At 39.6% G+C, this 19,724-nt stretch overlaps 1 protein-coding gene across 1 annotated transcript; it reads left to right on the top strand.

Annotated features, from left to right (window-relative positions):
• The first annotated feature begins 1,913 nt into the window (after nt 1-1,913).
• Nucleotides 1,914-16,150, top strand: LYSMD2 (LysM domain containing 2). Its single transcript, XM_027840854.1, has 3 exons — nt 1,914-2,291; nt 14,158-14,486; nt 15,605-16,150. The coding sequence occupies exons 1-3, from the start codon at nt 2,004-2,006 to the stop codon at nt 15,645-15,647; spliced, it is 660 nt and encodes a 219-aa protein (XP_027696655.1). The 5' UTR covers nt 1,914-2,003; the 3' UTR covers nt 15,648-16,150.
• Nucleotides 16,151-19,724: the final 3,574 nt, after the last annotated feature.

Below are 19,724 nucleotides of genomic sequence, written 5' to 3'. Positions count from 1 at the left end.
TAAAGCACTTTGAAAACATTATCTCACTTGAGTTGTCTAACAGTAATCAGGTAATAAATCAATCAACCTTACAAAGGGAATTAGGGATACAAAGACAAAAGTGAAGACTCCTCCCCTGAAGGAGGTTACAGTCTAGCTTGGAGGGATAACATGCATGTACCTAAGTGGATAGATATAAAATAGATTATAAAATCATTGGAGGAAGAGGGGTAGGTACTGGTAGCTGGCAAGATCAGGATGAGGCTAATGTAGAAGGTGGTGCTTGAGCTGAGATTTGAAAGAAACTAAGGCAGCTGGTTGACACAATAGAGTGCCTGATCTAGAGTCAGGAAGACCTGAGTTCAAATCCATCCTCAGAGGCTTACTAGCTGTGTGACCCTCTATATGTCACTTAACCCTGTTTGCCTCAGTTTCCTCATCTGTAAAGCCAGCTGGAGAAGGAAATGGCAAACCACTCCAGTATCTTTGCCAAAACAACAACAACCCTCAAACTGGGTCATGAAGAGTCAGACAAGACTAAACAGTAAAGGATTCTAAAGAAGCAGAGGTGATGTAGGAGTACATTCCAGGCATTGGGGACAGCTAGTGCAGAGGTCTAGAGAGGCCCGATGGAACATGCTGTGAAAAAGTATAGGGTAAAAGTTGTGTTTTTCAGTCATGCCTAACTTGTTACCCCATTTGGGGTTTTCTTGGCAGATACTGGAGTGGTTTGCCATTTTCCTCTCCAGCTCATTTTACAGATGAGGAAACTGAGGCAAAAAGGGTTGTGTCCAGGGTCACACAGCTAGTGTCTGAAGCCTGGATTTGAACTCAGATAGATAAAAATCTTATGACTCTAGGCCCCATAATTTATCCACTGCACCACCTAAATATCCAGGGTAGAAGTTAGTCCCAATTTTTCAGATAAGAAGCCTAAGGCTCAGAAATCTCTCCCTTGGTCACAAAGCTAATAAGTGGTAGAGCTCAGGGCCTTTGACTCTAAACTCATCATTCTTTCCACAACTTCATGCTGCCAATATATGTCGAAATTACATTCCAACTGTTTAGTTTAATGGAATCAGAAAAAAAAAATGCTAGATGGTGTATTGAGGCAAATTAGGACAAAAAAAAAAGTCCTGGTACCCAAGTAAGAGGCCAGTTAGCTGGCACCTTCAAAACCCTGGTCTTCCTGGCATTTGCTACAAGTGTCATAAGGCCAGGTAAAATGTCTTTAAGGCAGTGGATACTGAGAAGATGTGACCAAATGCTGGAGTTAAGTTGGAGTGAGTTTGAGAAGCTGCTGGAATCCAGTTGTTCATAATGTACATTGTGAAGCAAAGTTAGAGGTCATCTGCACTCAGACAGGGTGGGGAAACTGGAAGGCCTTTGGAGGGGTAGGGAAGTGAATGTCCGACACGGTATTCTGTGGGCCAGACAATCAAGAAGGGAGGAATAGCAAAGTTCTCAGGCAGTAGCCTGAGCCGAGTTGATAATACGAGCTCTGTAGCCAAGGCTTTGCAGGGCCGCTGTCACAGGCAAAAGGTTCCTGCCATTAGGTAGCGTTTTCCCGAAGGCTTAAACTCCTAGGTAGGCTTCTCCATCTTCCAGAGGCCACAGTCGTTGCCAAAGACGACCTCCACCCCCACCCCACCCCACCCCACCCCACCCCACCCCCCTTTTCTAAAGCACAACAGCTCCATTTTCCCCGGCGGGGGTGGTGCCTTTGCCGTGCGTGCAGCAGCCAGGCAGTCAGGCCGGGTACTTGCCCCTCCCTGGGGTCAGTGACAGCCACGCTCCGCGGCGAGCTGCCCCGCCGTTGCTCTCTCCTCTCCTTGCAGGTACCAGCTTGCTGCCGTGCTCGGAGAGCCGCTGAGGAGGGCCCGGGGAGATGTCCCGGCCATGCCTCCGCTGAGCCTTGGACCCCGTCGCCTCCTCCCGTGGCCCCGGTGAAGAGAGGGGCACGAGGCGCCGCCCCTTAACGGAGCGAGGTTCCTGAATAGGCGTCCCTGGCCTCGGCCCGAGCCATGGCGGACTTCTCGCCCGCACTGTCCCTGCGGGAAGGTGGACCCCGCGCGGCCAGGCAGCCGGCCCTGGCTCCGGCGCCCTCGCCGCCTCCGCCACGCTCCCGATCGGGCTCGGAGTCCGAGGAGGCCGAACTGTCCCTGAGCCTGGCCCGCACTAAGACCCGCTCGTACGGCAGCACTGCCAGCGTACGGGCGCCCCTGGCCGCCGTCGTCTGCGAGCGCCAAGTACAGCACCGGGTGTGCGCCGGGGACACGCTACAGGGCATCGCGCTCAAGTACGGAGTCACGGTGGGTGACAGCAGGGAGCCGAGGACTGGGATCTGGGGGCCGGGGGGGGGGGCAGGGCCGGGTGGGGAGGACCCCTGCTCCCTGGCCTGGCGTGCCCGGGATCCGAGGAGCAGGGAGCTCCAGAATGGGAGGCGGGGGTAAGGGGGACCAAGGGGCAGGGAAGAAACCACAATGGCCAGGTTACCGAGCTTGTGATTACAAAGGTTATTTTAGCTGGTTGGAGCAGCCGGGGGTGATGAATGAGCCAAGGCCCTGAACGTAATCATTGAATAGTAGTTGTCCGAGTGCCCATGCATGTGGGGTGCCACGCTGAAAACATGGTCCATGCCCTCCTGTCCAATGTAAGCGGGGATGTAAGTGGTGAGAATGGGGACCACTTGAACGTGATTTTCAGGTGCGGAGGTTGCACTGCTGTGTTTTCCTCTAAAGCAGAGCCAGGGCAAAGAAGACTGTTGAGAAAAGAATTTAGATTGTTATTGTGTGTGTACTTTTTAAAAATTATTAAAATAGAAGCAGGGTGTGGCAGTGAGTCAGTGGTGGCACAATTGTCCCTTCGGGTAATTTGGTTCAATAGACTGTGCTTCTTAATTTAGATGTGAAATTACAGCCCTGGACTCACTAGCAGCTGTGAATGTGACAGACACCTGTTGCTAAGCAGCAGCCAAGAGCTGTGGTCCAGGTGAGCTTAGGGATAGATGTGTTTATTATAAATTTATCACCTTCTGGATGTCTTGAGCATATTACCTTACGACCTTGGAAAGAATAGAGGGAGATTTCAGGAAATATATTTTTAGGTTAAGAAATTTTTTTTTTATAGTTCGAGTTTCCATCGTTGGTGAAGGACTCTTTTTTTCTTCCCAAAACTTTGTGGATCCTTTTTCAGTGTTCTATCCTGAAATACCTTAGAAGCATGAGAAGGAAAGAGTAGATGATCTTATCTATACTTCACTGGTAAAATGAGACTATCTCTTCTTTGACAAAACAAAGAACAGAGACAGAATAATCTGTCTTGCATAGTTATATGGGTATATATTTACCAATCTTTTCTTTCTATCATTTAAACACATCCTAGTGTACTGTGTATCTAACATGCTGTAAGGATACCTGATAATCAAATGAACTCATTATTGTACCTGTAGGGAGTTCTCTGTGAAGTGCCACAATGTTCAGTTATGCTATCTGGATTCCCCAGGGCTGGTTTTGAGGTCAGGGCCAGAGGAAGTTAAGAAAGTTGTTAGGTTATCCTAAATTTCTGTGTGTTGAAAATCAGTTTGTAGAATGGGCTTTCTTTGGTTGTGCGTGACCACAATGAAGGCTGAGAAATTCATTGGCGTTATTAACCAGGTGCAGACCTATGCACCTTGGAGAATTCCAAAGGGTGCTGTTAATGAAAAAAAAAAAATAAAAAATAAAAAACAGCCAAGACATACTCTACCGCACTGGATGGTCCAGAAACAAGACCCTTTGAGGGGGTCTGCAAGGTCAATATTATTTTTGCAATAATAATAAGATATTTTAATTCAGAATATGGTAAATATCAATAGATATAGCCCAGATAAACAGAAAGCTCTTGGGGGAGGGTCCTTAATAATTTTTAAAAGTGTAAAGGGGTCCTTAAACCAAAAAATTTGAGAACTGCTGTTCCAGTGGAAGGTTCTCTGGAATTCCACTATTGATAACTGCACCACCATTAAGACATAGTTTTTTCCTTTAAAGATCAAGCCCTTGGGAATAGCCCTTAGTATTTATTTCTCTGTTATGGATTGTTCTGATGACACACAAGAGAGCTATTTAGAGTACAGAATTACTTTACTGCAATGTGAGGAAATCTTGGGATATTATAATAATAATACTAATACTATATGATGTAAGTAGGCATAGTACATAGGTTATTTATCCTGCTTGATTTAGCTTAGTACAATGTAATTTTTTTCTCTGCATCACTCCCAAATTCCATCCTTGGTTTTGTCCCCAATCTAAATCAGAGCCCTGTTTCTCACTGCTTCTCTAATCATCAAGGAAAACAGTCTTTTCGTGTGTGTGTGTGTGTGTGTGTGTGTGTGTGTGTGTTTTCAAGTCAATAACCATTTAAGGCCTACTATGTGCAAGGCAATAATAGGCTCACACTGGGGATACAATGCAGGGGCAAAAATGAAGTAATATCTGCCCTCGAGGAGCTTACAGTCTACTTTTTTCCAGGCCTTACCCTTGATTTTAGGCTGGGCTGGGTTGTAGGCAGCTAGAGCAATAACTCTATGGATATCCTAGGTGGGAATATTTCCCAAACAGAAATCCCCCTAAACTGGAGTCTGACTGTTTGAATCTTTATCTTAGACACACTATCTGAAGTCAGCCACCTTCAGCTATTTCTTGCTCTGAAATGTTTCCTTAACTGATTTACCTCCTGGTCAATTAATGTGTTCCTTGCTTATTATAAGTTCTCTTATCCCCAGTTTCTCTGCTTAGGTCCTATTAATCTTCATAGCTCTTTTGCAATTCTCTTGTGTTACAAATCTGGCTCTGTGTTTTCTTTTTGACTTCAAAGATGCCCTCCTTACATTAGCTTTCTCAAAGCTCATATTACACACCTAAGATCACTTGGAACTACAGTAAGAAAAAACAAAAAACAAACAAAAACAAACAAACAAACAAACAAAAAAACAAACCAGGTTACAACAGATTCCACAATTAGCTCCTAAGTGCAGACCAAGGTTTTTCTACTTTCTGTTTCTTAGAGGGGGAGTCTGTATCTGGGAAGACACTGTTTATATTCTAAACTGGAAAGGGAAATGTGATCTCAGTAAATACTTGAAGGGTTTTTTTTTCTTAGTGGTAGTTCACTTTTCTTCTTAAGATAATTTAGTTGTAAAAAAAAAAAACTTTGGATTTTAAACATGCTTGGCACTGGAGATACAAAGACAAAAATGAAAATAGATTTGTCCTTAAGGAACTTAAATCCAATTGAGGGGATAAATTTGGTGTAGGACTTTTCAAGGCTTTCTATTGAACAATTCATCTTGTTCCTATCAGAAACCTACCAGTCTAAACAAACAAACAAAAAAAAAAGCCTACCAGTCTTATTGGAGATCTGTCCCAAAACTAGTCAAGACCTTTAAGAATATTCTTCAGGAGGGCAAGAATACTTTCCTGAGAAAGTTTCTATCTTGGGCTTATCTTTGCTGTTTGAAGAAAGGTATTTTATCTTAGGTCTGCTCCCAGGTGAGACTTCTCTATGTACCTAAGAGGACCCAGCCCTTGCCTGACATACAGGTATTTTTCCTTTGTACAACCAAGGGGAATTAGCCTGTGTTTTTTGAACACGTGTAAATGATATTTTTGTGCCGTAGGGTACCCACCTTCAGATCTCGCCTATGACCAACTCTTCTTCCTTAGAAAAGAATGTAGAAATTAACTTTCAGGTACTGTTCCTTACTGTTAAGGTGTAAGGTGTTTTAAAATTATCCAGTTGATTGGCTGGTTTATAAGATGCTGACAGAATGAACTCCCCAACCCTGACATTACTTTAAATTACCTTGTAATTTTACAATTCTTTGACCTTCTTCTCAATATTCTTTTTTTTTTCTTTCAATATTCTTATCATGCCCTTATTTTTATTCTCTGGGTCCACTTCCAAAATAAGGAAGTTTCCAGCCTAAAAATATTATAATATGTGTTAAACATATAAATATCCATCTTTAAAATAGTGTAATAATAAACTAATATTTAACAACTAATCATATTAAACTATTTCATAAATATATAGTCTACACAGTAATAAACAATTAATAAACAGATTAGCTAATGTCAAAAGTCACTAGCAGCATTATCAGTCACTTTACATCTATGATTATAGGAAAATACCTGTGGCTAGGAAAATAAATATTAAAATGCTAGCTATTAAAAAGTCTGAGACCTAAGCCCACATGTGTAGCAGTTTTGTATGTTATATTAGCAACTGATACATTCACTGTATATGCACAGGCACATCCAACCAGAAACCAAAATGCTTCCATGTTTGCTAGATTATTGTGGGAGAAATATTTTTCCTTTTCTGGTTTCACTTCCTGGATTCATTCTGCCCAAGGTAGAGATTTGAAAGCAGGTTACTTAAAGAAATGTTAGCTTTAACAGGCATTAAGAAATCAGGTGACTCACAACATATTCGTTTGAAAACTGATGAATATATTGGGAACCCTGTAGTCTGAGCAAAAATCTCAGTAGAGCTCATGTGTGGCATTTTTTTAGTGCATGTGTACAACTCCACCAGAAATGATACCACAGGCTTTACACAATATTTACTAATGTTTGGGAATGAATCACACCTACCTATTGACTTGAGCTTTGGAATCTCAAAGGATAAAAAGCATGCAGTTACAATCAGTACATTTTGTGGTTGAGAGAGAAGTTGAAGAAAGCTTACCAACTAGCTATGACCTTAGCTCAGAGGGATTCTGGGGGAAAAAAATCAACAAGGTATGAATGATATCTGTATTAATTTTTAAAGGACCCAGCCAGGTGACAAGGTTTTTTTTTTTTTGAGAAATCTCAGTCAGGTCAAATTGACCAACCAGCATTTATTAAGCTCTTATTACGTGCCAGACACTGTTCTAAGCGCTGGGGATACAACTTTAAGTAAAAAGAAAGACAGTTCTTGATCTCTAGGAATTCATTCTAAGAAGGGAAGACAGTACATAAAAAGGAATTGCAAAACTGGAGATGGGGCCATGGTGACAAAGTCCTGGGAAGAAAGGATGGCTGGACAAGTAACTTACAAATTAGCAAATGTTCAGAAATCTACTCCTTTTCAAGTTGTTGAGAGACTGGGCAACTTACCAGTGTAGAATAACACCAGAGAATGAAGGTTCTATAAAAACAATTTACAGAAACAATCTATTGCCCATAGGAGAGCTAATTGGACTTCATGAGGAGTAATACAAAAGTAATAACGAGCTAGCTAAGATTTTTGGGAGAGACTATCCACCATTTATATCCATATTGTCTGAGTTAAACAATAGCTCACAAAGGAATGCTTATAGTGAGGAAGACACTATATACAGAAACTCACCAAAGTTGGGTAAGCCTGAAGAAAACCCCAGTTCAGCCAGTGTTGGGGGGACCTGAGAGGGAGATCAGTACCCAAACAGAGACCTATTCCTTTTCCTATATAAAATTTTATTTGTAGGGATATCTAGGGAAAAAAGATTATCTATGAAGTTTAGAGATATTGATATTCAGACTTCACTATCAACAAGTTCACACACACACACACACACACACACACACACACACACGGGTCCACAGTTCATAAAAGAACTAGAACCATTTACTTACTAACTAAACTAAGTGATGATGTTGTAGAACAAACAAGAGAAGGGGTTGCTCATGGATTCAGAGCTAATTCTTGTTAATGAATTATATCCAGAGCTGCTTTGAGATTTTTTGCTGTATATATACGGTACTATTTAACTATGATTACTATAACTAGTGTTTTATTGTTTTTCTCCTTCCTTAAAGGAGCCTGTCACGTGGTGCTTTCCATTATGTTATATGTACTGCATATAATATTAATGTGGATTTGGTAAACCTCCAACTGAAAATTGTTGGCCATGGGGAGAAATGTAATATCCATTTTACTAGGATCTCTCACAGAGGCTACAGATACTGTTACTGTAACTTTAAAAGATGAATGGGATGTTGTGGAAATGGTAATTTTAACTGCTATTTTGAAGAGACACTATGATGACTTGAGAAGATGGACAGTCCCTTTTTCTTGATGGAACAAAAAGACTATATATCAGTGTTTATATGTGTATACATATAAACATTACATAAAATGTATATAGTATAGATATATGATGTGTATGTGTGTGCGCACCACCTAAAAAATGAAATCTGAACTTGTCTCTTTAGTTGTTAAATAAGAATTTACTAATAAATCAACTATGGTGGGGGACACACCTGTGATAGTAATAGGCATCTTTCACCACTGATGTAGGTCTGCAACTCAGATGAGTTGGATCTGTCTCTATTTACACAGCTAGGAAGGAAAATCAGCATTTATTAAGCACCAGGTGCTATGCTAAGCACTTTACAAATATTTCATTTGATCCTCACAACAACCCTAGGAGATAGATGCTTTATTACCCCTGTTTTACAGATGAGGAAACTGAGGCTGAGGGAGGTTAAATGACTTACCCAGGGTCACACAACTAGTAAATGTCTAAGGCTAGATTTGAATTCATATCTTCCTGACTCCAGTCCAGTGCTCTATCCATTGTGCCACCTAGTTCTTTCCAGCTAACATCCAGTGAAGGCCTTTAAAGCCTAGCACTCCATCATATAGTTTGGGATGAAAGTTTGTGACTTGTGCCCAGGGTCACATAGCTAGTCTAAGTGCCTTGAGCCCAGGTCTTCCTGACTCCGAGTCAATTCCTCTCTTCATTAGACCATTCTATCTCTCATTCGGGTACACATAGGCTTTTACATTTTAAACTTCTATCTTTTATCATCTTTGTCAATTTGATGGGTGTGAGATAGAAACTCAGGTTTGTTTTAATTTTCACTACCTATATTAGTGATTTGGAGCGATCTTTCTTATGGTTGTTAATTGCCGTTCTTGGAGGGTGTTCAAAGCACTGATTGCTTATCTCTCGAGGCTCAAGGTCTTATGTATTTGTGTCAACAAAATGTTGTTCTGGAATCAGAGTTCTTTATCAAAAATATTTGATGTACAGACTTCTTTTCCCAGTAGACACTTCCTCCTCTTCTAGCTGCACTCATTTATTCTGAGTCACTTATTCTTACTGAGGCCCAGTAATCAGAAGTACACTAAGTGAAAGTAAAACAAATAAGAAACTGGGGCAGAAATTAAGAGCCCATGCCAAGCCTCTGAGCCAACCTCGAATCAGACATTTCTCTGCCTCCAGACAGACCAGGGAGGAAGATAAGTACTCTGTAGATTACTCAGTGTAATCTTCATGTCAAAAGTTCTCATAATGACAAGAAGGGCATAGGTACATTTGGGGGAAATTGTTACCTCTGTGGGTCTGAAAACCTGGAAACTTCATTGTATAACACCATCTTCTACAGTCTGATCCCCCTTAATTCTAGTGACTTCCCTCTGAGCTTACCTCAGTTTATCATATACATGTCTTGTTTGTACAAAGTTGTTTGCATTTTGTCTCCACTATTAGACTGTAAATTCCTTGAGAGGAGGGGCTGCTTCTTGTCTTTTTTTTTTTTTTTTTTTGTATATCCAGTAGTAAAAGATTTTGGTTTATGTACAGTGCCTGGCAGTTGCAGGTACTTAATAAATGCTTCTTGACTGACACCTTGTAAAGCCCTAATGACATCAGTTATCAGGTTCAGACATTATTCCTAAAATGCATTTGTAAATGGGTACCTATTTAGGGAAAAGGAAAGAGGTTTAAGAGTTTTTACCTCACTTAGATTGTTTTCCTAGGAGAATAGGGGTCGAGTAGTAGTGTCTGAATACACATTGATTGATTGTTAATGATGAAAGCAACATCAGGCATTGTTCCTTGTTGGGGGCAGAGCCCTTCCTCTCAGCTGAGATTCAAGCCTTGGGAGGAAATTGACTCTATCTAGGCAGCTACTGAATTGTTAGAAAAGACAGTTTTTTTTCTTGTTGGAAAACAGGGAGGAAAAATCCAGAGTGTAGAAAGAAAAGGAAGAGAGAGTACCAGCCAGAAGTTAATCCGTTCCTTCTCTGAACTTTCTCTAGCACTTTCTTTTTAGCACTTTTTTTTAGCACTTTCTCTAAATCTTGCTACACTTTCACTTTCTATATTGTAATACAGTTTCGTTTCGGTGTTCCCTGCCTTACCTTCTCTATTTGACTATAAATTCCTTTAGAGTAGGGCCTTCTTTGTATCTTCTGAACTTCCTCTCCTCTCCCATGCCCCTGTGCCTTAAATATGAGTGTATGTATATGTATATGCAATCTATCTGTTTATCGATCTATCTGTCTAAAATAAACAATTAAGTTTGAGGATAAGTCCAGATCTAGCATGGGAAACCTGGCCAATGACTCAAATGTCTTTTCATTAAAAATTCCTTAAAGAGTACATAGATCCTTATTTTTTTAAAAAAAAAGTTTACATGAGAACATATTACTGAATGAGCTCCTTATTAATGATAAGTTACTTTTAAATTATCATTGATGATACTTATTCTGCTTCACCATTTGTGCATAATTGGACCATACTTTTTTTTTTTTCTTACCGTACTTAGCATGTAGTAAGGGTTCTTCCCAGCAATCAGTGAATCAACAGTCCTTAGTAAATCAACTCATAGGTAGCACAGCTAAGACTGTTCAGGATCTTATTTAGGTGGGTATGTATGATGTATTGAGTATATGTAAGATTCTCTCCCCCTCCCCCTTTTTAGAAACTTTCTTGATTTCTTGTGTTTCTCTCTTAATAAAACTGCTATTCCTCACTGTCCTTTGCTTTTAAAAAATTATTTATTTTTAACATTTTGTCTTTTACTTTAGGAGGAACAAAACGAACCCTCACAAGCATTCATTTAGTTACCTTGTGAACTATTTAATTTATATAATGGGATTTTAGAACTAAAAGGAACCTTGGACATCATCTAGATCACCTCTCTCATTTTATAGAGGAGGAAATTGAGATGTCTTCCTCTTGTAGAAGAAAAGTGATTTGCCCAAAGGAGTAACTGATAGAGTTGGATTTTTTTTTTTTAGTGAGGAAGTTGGGGTTAAGTGACTTGCCCACAGTTACACAGGTAGGAAGTATCATGTGTCTGAGGCCAGATTTGAACTCAGGTCCTCCTGACTCCAGGGCTGGTGCTCTATCCACTGTGCCACCTAGAATTGAAATTTGAACCCAGATCTTTTGATTCCAGGTCTAACACTCTTTCCTTTATGGAGGATAATATTGGTCTTTTTATTATTTTTTGTGAGAAGTCCCAATATGTCTTGTATAGACTTGTTTAATCTTCATTCTCATAGATGCTAGATTTGGTTTGCATATGTACATGATGCAAAAATATTGGAGATAACTTTGTGATGCTACATTTACAAATCATACTGTTGAGTGAATGTTTCATCTTAATAAAAGCCCTTAAAATGTCCATTAAATAACTATCAATTGGCCAGTCATGATGGTACATGCCTGTAATCCCTGCTACTGGGGGAAGTTGGCAGATCACTAGAGTTCAGGAATTCTGAGCTGTTGTAGGGCTAAGAGCCCAGTGTGGGAACTAAGTCTCACACTAATGTGGGGGGCTGGGAAGAAAGTGGGCAGAGCTATCAAGCTGCTTAGGGAGCGACATACTAGCATAGGCCAGAAACACAGCAGGCCAAAACTTCCATGCTGATCAGTAGTGGGAATGGGCCCATAAATGGCTGCTGCACTTCTAGCTTGGGTGAGATCAGGAGACTAATCGCCAAAAAAACAAATCAAAACAAAGCAAAACCCTCCCCCCCCAACCAAACAAACAAAAAACCCCACCAAGTATTATTTGCATTATAGACATTCTTTAGCAAGATATACTTTTTAACTTTTTGATTGTTCTCAGCCATCTTTGACAGATCATCATCTATTTCCTGCTGCCTCAGGACTGCTATCCGCTATTGGTCTATCCTGGACCCTTTTCTCTATCTGTACCATCTCCGTGATCTAATTGCTTCTCATAGGTTGAGCTATCATGTCTATGGAAATGAGTGCCAAATCTCTAAATCAAGCCCTAAGCCCTGCCTTGATTTGTAGTCCTACATCACCACTGAATGGATCTTTCTTCCATGACCATCTCAAACTTAGTATGACCAAACCAGAACTTATCTTCCTCCCTAAATCCATCTTTCCTCCAAATGTCCCTACTTCTGTCAAGGGCACCATCATCCTTGTATTGTACGCTCAAATAGTCTGGCATTTCTGGCCTCCCACAATTTGGATCCCACCTAACAATCTAGCCTTTTTTCCCATTTCTCCACTTCAAGAACTCTGTATTCTAGTAACACTGGCTAGGTTATGAAAGGCTTTGAATGTCAAACAGAAGATTTTGTATTTGATCCTGGTGGTGATTGGGAGCCACTGAAGTTTATTGAGTAAGGGGTGATATGTTGGTGACCCACCAGCAGGCTTCTACAATATTCCAGGCTTGAGGTGATGAGAATCTGCACCAGAGTGGTGACAGTGTCGGAGGAGAGGAGGGGACACATTTGCAAGATGGTGCAAAGGCGAAATCAACAGGCCTTGGCAACAGATTTGATATGGGGCAGGTATATTTTGCCTGGCATGTAGTTGGCACTTAATAAATGCTTGTTGAATTAATTTGGTTAGAAAATGGCATATTCTGGTCAGTTGAGAGTTATTATTTATATAATATGCAAATTACTGATTATTAGGGAATCAAAATATACCTAACATGCTATTTAAATATTTCTCTGACTCAGAAGGTGCTTCAGGACTTTGCAGTGCCAGAAAATAGATATTTCCAATTAACCTAATGTTAAGACAATGAGATCTTAGAAAGCAAATTATAATCATGTAAGAAAATCCAGAAGAAAAGGAAGCTTTGGAACCAAGGTCAAACCAAAAAGATTCACAACAAAACAGAGGCAGAAGCATTTCATCATTTGGGTGAAATTTTTTTTCTTGTATTGAAAAGATGGATGCAAATACTTCAAGATTTTTAAAAGTTCGAAGACTAGTTGAGAATAATATGGCTTGCTTTCGTCAGATATCCGAGGAAAAATGGAGAGCCACTGTCCAAACATTCCTCCACAGCTCCATAAAAAAAAGTTGCATGGCCAACTACCAGTGATAAAGGCTAGGTGCAGTAAGTGGGGAAGGGACAACATACTGCACCCCTATCTTAATTTTACTATACAGCACTTTCCATGCTTTATCTTTAACATTGCCTTTCGTTTCATAATTCTGTTTATTATCATGGTGCAGTATTCAATATGTCTGCATTTTAGTACATTTTATGACTTGCATAAAGGTATTATTTTGTGTGTGCCTTTGTTATATAGGATAAGTGGAGTGAGTGGGGAGGGGCAAATTTGCATTACAAATTTGCATCTTTGTGTAGAGATCTGGGGAACGGTCTGTTTATAGAAAGAGAGAACTAACAGTAATCCAATCCAATAAACACTTCTTAAGTGCTTACTGTATTAAGTGCTGGGTTACAATCAATAAAAAGACAGTTCCTGACCTCATGGAGCTCACAATCTAATGGAGGAGGGGGAGACAATACACAAAAGGAGGCAGGAAAGGGGCTTGCTTGCTGAATGAATAGTAGAATTAGTTTTGAACTCGGGGCTTTTGGCTCCAAAGTCAGTGGTCCTACCTTGAAATCATACTGAGTGGTATGAATACAAGGGATCAGAAAGTGTAGCAGGGAGGCATGGACAGGAGTGACCTGTAGGAAAGCTGAAACTTCGGCTGTACGGCTCTAAATTAAAGTACTTGCAGAAGTGTGATTTAAAGCTTCTGCTTGCTTTATGTTGTTTTTGTTTTTGACTAATTCCTCCTAAAGACTATTATTTTTTATTTTTTCCTTTCTTCCCACCCCTCCCAAAGAATATATAATGTGTACCTTAATTACTTAATTTCTACCCCATTAATGCAAACACAGATGGTAGAGGATATATGAGTAAATGAAATTTTTAAAAAATGAAAGTAATTTTACTTTGAGAATTTCATGACATGAGATAATTGGCAAAACCTTAGGTTGTTGGAAAACAGACTGGAAATACAGATTTAGAGTAATTATTGCAAATAATTTTCCCCTTTATATCTACTTTGTTGAAAATACTAACTTTCCTGAATTTAAATGTATGTAACTTGCTATTTCCTTTTTTTATATATTCTAGATGGAGCAAATAAAAAGGGCCAATAAGCTATTTACCAATGATTGTATTTTTCTGAAGAAAATTCTGAATATCCCTATTACATCAGAAAAACCTTTATTCAATGGACTTAATTCACTTGAGTCTCCTGAAAATGAAACGGTGGATAGCAGCCATGTTTCTCAGGAAGAACAGATAGTGGAAGCCCAAGAAAAGGACGTCTCTCCTGTTCCCCAGGACTCTGATATCCAGTCCAGTCGGCCTGAAGAAGTATCTGCCAAAGATTTTCTGCAGAGACTAGATTTGCAGATCAAGTTGTCAACACAGGCAGCCAGAAAACTAAAAGATAGCAGGTAACAATACTCTTTCTAATGTCGGAGTTTCCATGGCCAAAGAATAATCAAATGCCCTTGCTTATTTAAATCTTACCTTTTCCTCTTTAAAATTTAAAACTCCTTGAGTGTAAGAAGCACATTCACATATGAATTCTAAATCACATCACTGCATCCAGTTTAAGCCTTTCCTATCTACTTGCTTTGCTCTTTATTTTTAATTGTTGTATATAAAATGTTGTGTATAAATAAATCAGGGCCTTTTTTTTCCAGGAGCACCATGCCTGCCAATATGCTGGTGCCAGGAGTCAGGCAAGAAAGTAGACCAGCCACTTGTTCACTCTGGGCCTCAGTTTCCTCATATGTGAAATAAGGATTTGACTATGTTGCTGACCTCTAAGGTCCCTTCCAGTTTTAAATCTATGATCCGAAATGGAGATACATCACTCAATCTCAATTCAGGAGACCCTGATTCTAGTTCCAGTTCTGCCATTGATTAGCCATGTGACTCTTGGGCCAAATCACCTACCTAATGTCTCTGACCCTAGTCTTTTGAGGGGATGGAGTAGGTGATCTCTGAGGTTTCTTCTCTTTCTAAAATTCTGTAAAGTGCTCAGTGCTCAGAAGAGTTTGCTATTCTGTGGTAAGTACTAACACTTTTTAGGAAAGCAGTTCTCTAGAGGCTGGTAGTGAAATACCATTTTTCATTCTAGGAATAAATGCAGGAGTGGGAATATTTCAGAAAATTTAGGGCATTAATGGAAAAATAAGATTCACAAAACAAATATTTGCAGTTCACTACAACTTTCTAGAAAGATACAGCATGCCTAGATTGAGGATCCCCTGCTTTTCCTCAGAAAATAGATATTGAGATAGGTATAGATGTTTTTCAGTCATTTTTAGCATCCAACTCTTCGTTACTCCATTTGGAATTTTCTTGGCAAAGATACTGGGATAGTTTGCCATTTCCTTCTTCAGCTTATTTTACAGATAAGGAAACTGAGGCAAACAGGATGAAGTGACTTGTCCAGGGTCATAGATACTTGTTTTCAAATATTTGTCTTCAGATGTTCATGAAATGACTAGCAAGTAGTTTTGTAGCTTTTCCAATTGTCTGTGTCTGTATTTTTTACCCTCAGAGATGATGATAGTCCTTATGCAACATCCCTCTACCACAGTTAAATGATTAGTAGACCAGACTTTGAAGAAGAAACATTTGGATTTTAAAGAGGACTACTGAAGATTCAGAAGGCTATCTTTTGGATTCCCATATAAAGTTAAGCACTGGTAATTTCACAAGTGTAATGGCACTGAAATTATTTGTCCTTTTCTGCCTTCTATAACTTGATATCCTCATTATGGCATGATAAGTAAACTTATATCCCTGAGCTCACTCTTTTGTAGGATGGCTTGATCTTTAGGCTGACTTTTGTAAATACTTAAAATAAAGCATTGAACACTTCCCGATTTAAACTGTCAAGGCAAAAACATAATTTATCTTTGGAAAATCTAATAGAGAATAATTGCCCTTTTAGTGAGACTGAATTTGCTGTGTGTTTATAATATCTGATATGAAATATATATATATATATAGATACATATATTTAGGTATGTATTACATATGCTGTATTATTATGAAGAACCAAATTTATTCCTCTATTTTGAAAAATAAACTGAAAAAGTCTGAGAAAATAAACTATGTTTACATACTTAAATCTTTTATTTTTTTAAACAAAGGAATAACAATAGGCTTATTGATAATAATATTTTGAAATGTAATGCAATTTGACATAGTGGATAGAAAGGTGGTCTTCTAATCAGAAAAGATCTGGGTTCAAATCCTACCTCTGACACATACTAACCCGATTAGGAAGTCACTTCTCATTAGTCATCTGCATTAGTGGAAAGTTTCCACATTTATGTAGTCAGTCAGTCACTTGACATTTATTAAACACCTATTACATGCCAGGCACTGTTCTAAGTGCTGGGGATACAAAGAAAGACAAAAGACAGTCTGCTCTCAAATAGTTCCCAATATAATGGAAGACACAACATGCAAATAACGATGTAGAGACAAGAGACAGACAGGATAAATGGGAGCTAATCAACAGAGGGAAAGCACTAGTATTAAGGAATCAAGAGAGGCATCTCCTAGAAGGGAGAATTTTATCTGGGACTTGAAGGAAGCCAAGGAAGCCATGAGAAGGGAGAGCATTCCAGGTGTAGGGGACAGCCAGTGAAAGTGCCCAGAGTCAGGAGATGGTTTGTCTCATGGGAGGAGGAGCAAGGAGGCCAGTGTTATTGGACCCCAGAGTTGGGATGAGTAAAGTGTGAGAAGACTGAAAGGTGGTGGTGTTTTGAGCCCCAAACGGGGGATTTTATATTTGATCCTGGAGGTAAGGGGGGCCACTAGAGTATGGAGTAGTCATTCTGTTCTTTAGTAAGATCACTTTGACAGTTGAGTAGAGGACTATAGTGGGGAGAGACTTGAGGCATTGAGACCAATCAGCAGGCCAGGTGTTGAGGTGATGAGGACCAGTACCAGGATGGTAGTGGTGTCAGAGGAGAGAAGGGGGCATATGCAAGAGATGTTATGCAGGTAAAATCAACAGGACTTGGCAACAGATTGTGTATATACGCACTTAAAAATTTACAAAGCACCTTCCTTGAGAGGTAGACAGTGCTTGTATTTTTATCTCTGTTTTACAGATAAGGAAACCAAGCTTCAGAGAAGATAAATATCTTGCCCAGTGTTAGGTCTGAACACAGATCTTTGGATTTTAAGACCAATACTCTTTTCCCTGTACAGTGGTGCTTCTGTCATGTGCTAATCAGCTTTTATTTCAATTATAGCTTTAATTAAGTTTAATTTTTACACCTTTTTCTCTTGTAATTTGTCTATTTTTCACAGATCTGCAGTATGTCACTAGAGAATAATTGATAAGCAAATAAATTAGAATACCAGTAACTTTAGAATTTTCATGTCACCTGAGTGCATATTAGCTCAGGTACAGTGAGATCCATTGCTCCTCAATAGAGATCAGCTAAGTCTTGCACACTGGAAAATTTAAATGGATGAAGGATCCATATTGCTCAGACCATGACAAGCAATTGGATGGGCAGAGCCCATTGAATTAGTACCCATAACTTGGGCAATTGCTCCAGATTTCTTAACTTAGAATCGAATAGGAGGAAATCAGTTTTGGTTACATTTGGAGGAAGTGCAACATTCTTAACAATTTGAAATTCTTTGGAGACACAAAAACCCATATTTTTTAACCCTAGTATTCTCTTGGTGCCACTACATGGCTGCAAGTCATGGACCATCATAATCTCAGAAGAGTCAGTGTGGCAGGTGGCCTGAGGGACAATACAACAATGCACAGTGGATAGAAGCAGACTGTTGCATGTTAACAAAGATGACCTGTGTTGTTGCATCACCATAATTCCTCAGTATATCTTTCCCACTTCCTTACCCAGAAGGCCATTCATTAAAACAAAGAACAAAAAAGAAGAAAACAAACAGTCCAGTAAAATTAACCAACATATCAGTAAAGTCTAACATTATATGCAGTGATGCATGTCCCTAGTCTCCATCAATGACAGTGCCCTCCTCGCTGTTTCTTGTACAAGACACTATTATCTCCCAACTCTGGGCATTTTCTCTGGCCATCCCCCATGCCTGGAATGCTCTCCCTCTTTATCTGGCTTCCTGGCTTCCTTCAAGTCTCAGCTAAAATCACTCTTTCTACAGGAAGCCCTTCCTGATCCCTCTCAATTCTAGTGCCTTCCCTTTGAAATTATCTCCAACTTACGTTGGCACATAATTGTTTGCATGTTGTGTCTCCTATTAGACTGTGAGCTCCTTGAGGGCAGGAACTGTCTTTTGCCTTTTTTTTGCATCTCCAGCACTTAACATAGTGCTTGGCACATAATAGGCACTTAATAAATATTTATTGACTAACTTCTTTGGAGCCAAAAGGGCTATTTACCTTAACACGGTAAAAATTATTAGGAACTATTGTGTTCTTTTGGATACAAATTCCAGGAGAGGTACAGTATCCCCAAGTGACATGTTGCAAAGAGTGCTGGATGTGGAGTCTGAGAACCTGGGTTCAAATCACAGTTTTGCGTTTTACTAACTGTGTGACCTTAGGCTAGTAATTTTACTTCCTAGGCCTATTTGCTCGTCTGTAAATTAAAGAGGTTGATAGTAGTTCAGATGGATCATTGATCTGGAAGTGATCTCTTAGGTCTTCTTCTAGTTCTGCACCTATGATCCCACAACTGATGTCACAGATCATCTAGTCCAATAATCTCTCATTTTATAGATTGAAAAAAAGGGAGGGGGGAAGTAGATCACAGAATTGGTAAGTAGAGGCAGGATTTAAAACCATAGCCTTTGACTCCAGAACCACTGGTCTTACCAATTGTACCATAATCACCATTAGCCAGTACTATCCTGGCAAATGTTTAACAACTGGCTGTCTGGGGGAAAATATATACAGGATACATTTTTAAAGTTTAATATGCATTATTAACATTTTCTCCATCACTTTCTTAAGTCTAAACAATCAATAAAACAATAAATCAAGTCCTGATTTGTAGTGTTTGCCAATTTCTAAGATGTAAGTGCTCACACTGAAAATTAAACATTGGCTCTCCAATAGAGCTGGCTCCAGCATATCCCTGCTGTTGGCATGAAGTGACAGTAATCCTGGTACTGAAAACACTGTATTTCTTCCCTGTTGTGACAAGTCAAGGTTTGTGGGAACTTGTGTGAGTGGTCTGGACAGAAAAAGAAGGGGTGGGTTGGGGAACAAATAGACAGGAACAAAAGAAGATTGAAAAGAGAAGAAAGAAGAAGAGGAAAAAAAAGATGGAAAGAAGAAGGAAGATCAAATGAGAAAGGAGAGCCAGGAAGAAGAGGAAAGAAAAATGGCAACAATTCTAATAAATTCCAATAAACATTTATTAAGTGCCTACCATGTACCAGGCATTGAGTTAATCACTGGGGGTGCAATTAATAAAAAGAAACACAATCCCTGTCTTGAAGGAGTTTATAATCTGTAGGGAGAGCTAACACAGAAAAGAGACGGGAAAGGAGAGGTGGGAAAAAGGTGAGGGGGGATGGGAGACAGCAGAGAGTATCTTGTTCCCGGAGGCTGAAACCAGTCAAAGCAGCAGATGCAAAGTAGAATAAGATGAGAGTCCAGTTTCTGCCTTCTATAAAGGAAGGCTTTGGGAGGAGTTTGGTGC

The sequence above is a fragment of the Vombatus ursinus genome, unplaced genomic scaffold (assembly GCF_900497805.2).
Source record: "Vombatus ursinus unplaced genomic scaffold, bare-nosed wombat genome assembly UNPS02014848.1, whole genome shotgun sequence".
NCBI lineage: Eukaryota > Metazoa > Chordata > Mammalia > Diprotodontia > Vombatidae > Vombatus > Vombatus ursinus.
Note: the sequence above shows the minus strand (reverse complement) of the source record. Positions and strands in the feature narration are given on the sequence as shown.